At 45.2% G+C, this 2138-nt stretch overlaps 2 protein-coding genes across 2 annotated transcripts in view; one reads left to right on the top strand and one right to left on the bottom strand.

Annotated features, from left to right (window-relative positions):
• The first annotated feature begins 891 nt into the window (after window positions 1–891).
• Window positions 892–1994, top strand: LOC118336304 (ras GTPase-activating-like protein IQGAP3). The gene is made up of 3 exons (XM_035672917.1): window positions 892–1058; window positions 1496–1720; window positions 1832–1994. Exons 1-3 carry the CDS (start codon window positions 931–933, stop codon window positions 1974–1976), a joined length of 498 nt encoding a protein of 165 aa, XP_035528810.1. The 5' UTR covers window positions 892–930; the 3' UTR covers window positions 1977–1994.
• Window positions 1995–2112: 118 nt separating this feature from the next.
• LOC118336566 (ras GTPase-activating-like protein IQGAP3) overlaps window positions 2113–2138 on the bottom strand; it is a 4343-nt gene continuing 4317 nt past the window's right edge. Inside the window, exon 11 of the mRNA XM_035673234.1 lies at window positions 2113–2136. Within this exon, the coding sequence (XP_035529127.1) occupies window positions 2113–2136 (24 nt within the window). The remainder of the gene's footprint in view (window positions 2137–2138) is intronic.

Genomic DNA, 2138 nt, shown 5'->3' with positions numbered 1-2138 from the left:
GGGATACATTTTTTAGTCCATATCACCCATCCCTACTGTTTACTTTACGTTATTCACGCTGAATATCTTGACTCCCTCTATCTCTATCCGACTCCCTCTATCTCTATCTGACTCCCTGTATCTCTATCTGACTCCCTCTATCCGACTCCCTTTATCCAACTCCCTTTATATCTATCTGACTCCCTCTATCTGACTCCCTTTATTTCTGTCTGACTCCCTCTGTCTGACTCCCTCTATCTCTATCTGACTCCCTCTATCCGACTCCCTTTATATCTATCTGACTCCCTCTATCTGACTCCCTCTATCCGACTCCCTTTATATCTATCTGACTCCCTCTATCTGACTCGCTTTATTTCTGTCTGACTCCCTTCAATTCTGTCGGACTCCCTCTATCTGACTCCCTTCAATTCTGTCTGACTCCCTGTCTGATTCCCTCTCTCTATCTGACTCCCTCTATCTCTATCTGACTCCCTCTATCCGACTCCCTTTATATCTATCTGACTCCCTTTATCTGACTTCCTTTATCTGACTCCCTTTATCTCTGTCTGACTCCCTCTATCTGACTCCCTCTGTTTGCATATTTTACCAACAGTTACGTTTCAAATAATTTTTTGACTCACCTGTTGACCTGGGACATGACTCACTATGAACATGGAGTTGATCCAAGGTAGCAGTCCATGTTAACACATGAGTGGTGACGCTGTCTTCAGCCTCCAGCTGTTAGTGTGAAGTTCATCAGGTACAGTTTGTGTTATACAGTATTTATGTTGGTGGTTCAAGCAGCAGCTGATAACTCTCTGGCACCAGTCAATGAAGGAGAGACAAACCGTCTGTCCAACCAACCATGTACCGAACTGTGAGCATATCATATATTAAAGCCTGTGTCTGTTTCAGACTCAGCCTCTGTACCTGGCTCAGCTGATCTTCCTGATGCCTCAGAGTCGCTCCACCTCCTTCATGGAGATGTTGGTGTTCAGTCTGTTTAACTACGGCTCGGACCGCAGGGAGGCCTTCCTGCTGCTACAGCTGTTCACTGAGGCGCTACGATATGAGATCAGGTGATACACACAGACACTGACTGTCGCCATTAAAACTTATTCTAACTTTACCAATATTTGATTATTTTATAGACCAAACCATGATAACTCACAGCCATACTCAACCCTGTTCTAGAGCCACCTGGGATGGGATGCCATAACAGGAAATACAATGAATACGTCTTTTCATTTAAGTATTTTTAAACAACAAAAAGAAAGAAATTGCTATCAGATAAAATGTATATAAACGATTAATCAATTAATTGAAAATAATTGTCAGTTATATATAGTAAATCCTACAGTCGATACATACTTAAAAGGATATAGGATTTATTTCTGACGAGGTCCCATCAGAGAGCGTTTGGATTAATAACAATAACCCTAACAATGATATTAAAGTAGCTGTAAATGGCTGTGATGTCATCACTAACATACCTGTCTCTGTGTGATGATGTCAGACTGAAGGTGGAGCAGCCTCAGGACGTGGTCACAGGTAACCCCACCGTCATCAAGATGCTGGTGAACTTTTACCGAAATGCTCGCGGTCAGAACGCCCTGCGTGAGTCTCTGGGTCCGGCTCTGCAAGACGTCCTGCTGGACCGAACTCTGAGCATCAGGACGGACCCGGTGGACGTATACAAGACCTGGATCAACCAGACCGAGACCCAGACTGGACACAAGAGGTAGGTGTGAGCAGTCAAAGTGGTTCACCTGGAGGACTGAAGGTCTCAGCAACACACAATTCTGACCCGTTAGGCTTTCCATACCTGACTCACCTGTTTGTGTCCCTGCAGCTCTCTGCCGTACGAGGTTTCACCTGCAGACGCTCTCAGTCACCCTGAAGTCCAGAGACGCATCGACATCGCCATCATCAACCTGAAAAACCTGACAAACCGAGTCTTCAAAGCCATCACCTCCAACCTCCACAAACTACCGTAGGTCTCTTACCTGTTCACCTCCAACCTCCACAAACTACCGTAGGTCTTCACCTGTTTATTACCAACCTCCACAAACTACTGTAGGTCTCGACCTGTTCACCTCCAACCTCCACAAACTACTGTAGGTCTCCACCTGTTCACCTCCACAAACTACTGTAGGTCT

This window comes from Morone saxatilis, unplaced genomic scaffold, assembly GCF_004916995.1.
Source record: "Morone saxatilis isolate NCDOM2014 unplaced genomic scaffold, NCSU_SB_2.0 Contig24, whole genome shotgun sequence".
In the NCBI taxonomy this organism is placed as follows: domain Eukaryota; kingdom Metazoa; phylum Chordata; class Actinopteri; family Moronidae; genus Morone; species Morone saxatilis.
This window is presented reverse-complemented; position numbering and strand designations above follow the sequence as displayed.

What these genes read in the sequence shown, in the direction of transcription:
- LOC118336304 (XM_035672917.1), top strand. Translation starts at nt 931, where the DNA reads ATGCCTCAGAGTCGCTCCACCTCCTTCATGGAGATGTTGGTGTTCAGT. An exon ending in GCGCTACGATATGAGATCAG is followed by an intron (nt 1,059 to 1,495) that starts GTGATACACACA and finishes TGATGATGTCAG; the next exon opens with ACTGAAGGTGGAGCAGCCTC. An exon ending in ACCCAGACTGGACACAAGAG is followed by an intron (nt 1,721 to 1,831) that starts GTAGGTGTGAGC and finishes GTGTCCCTGCAG; the next exon opens with CTCTCTGCCGTACGAGGTTT.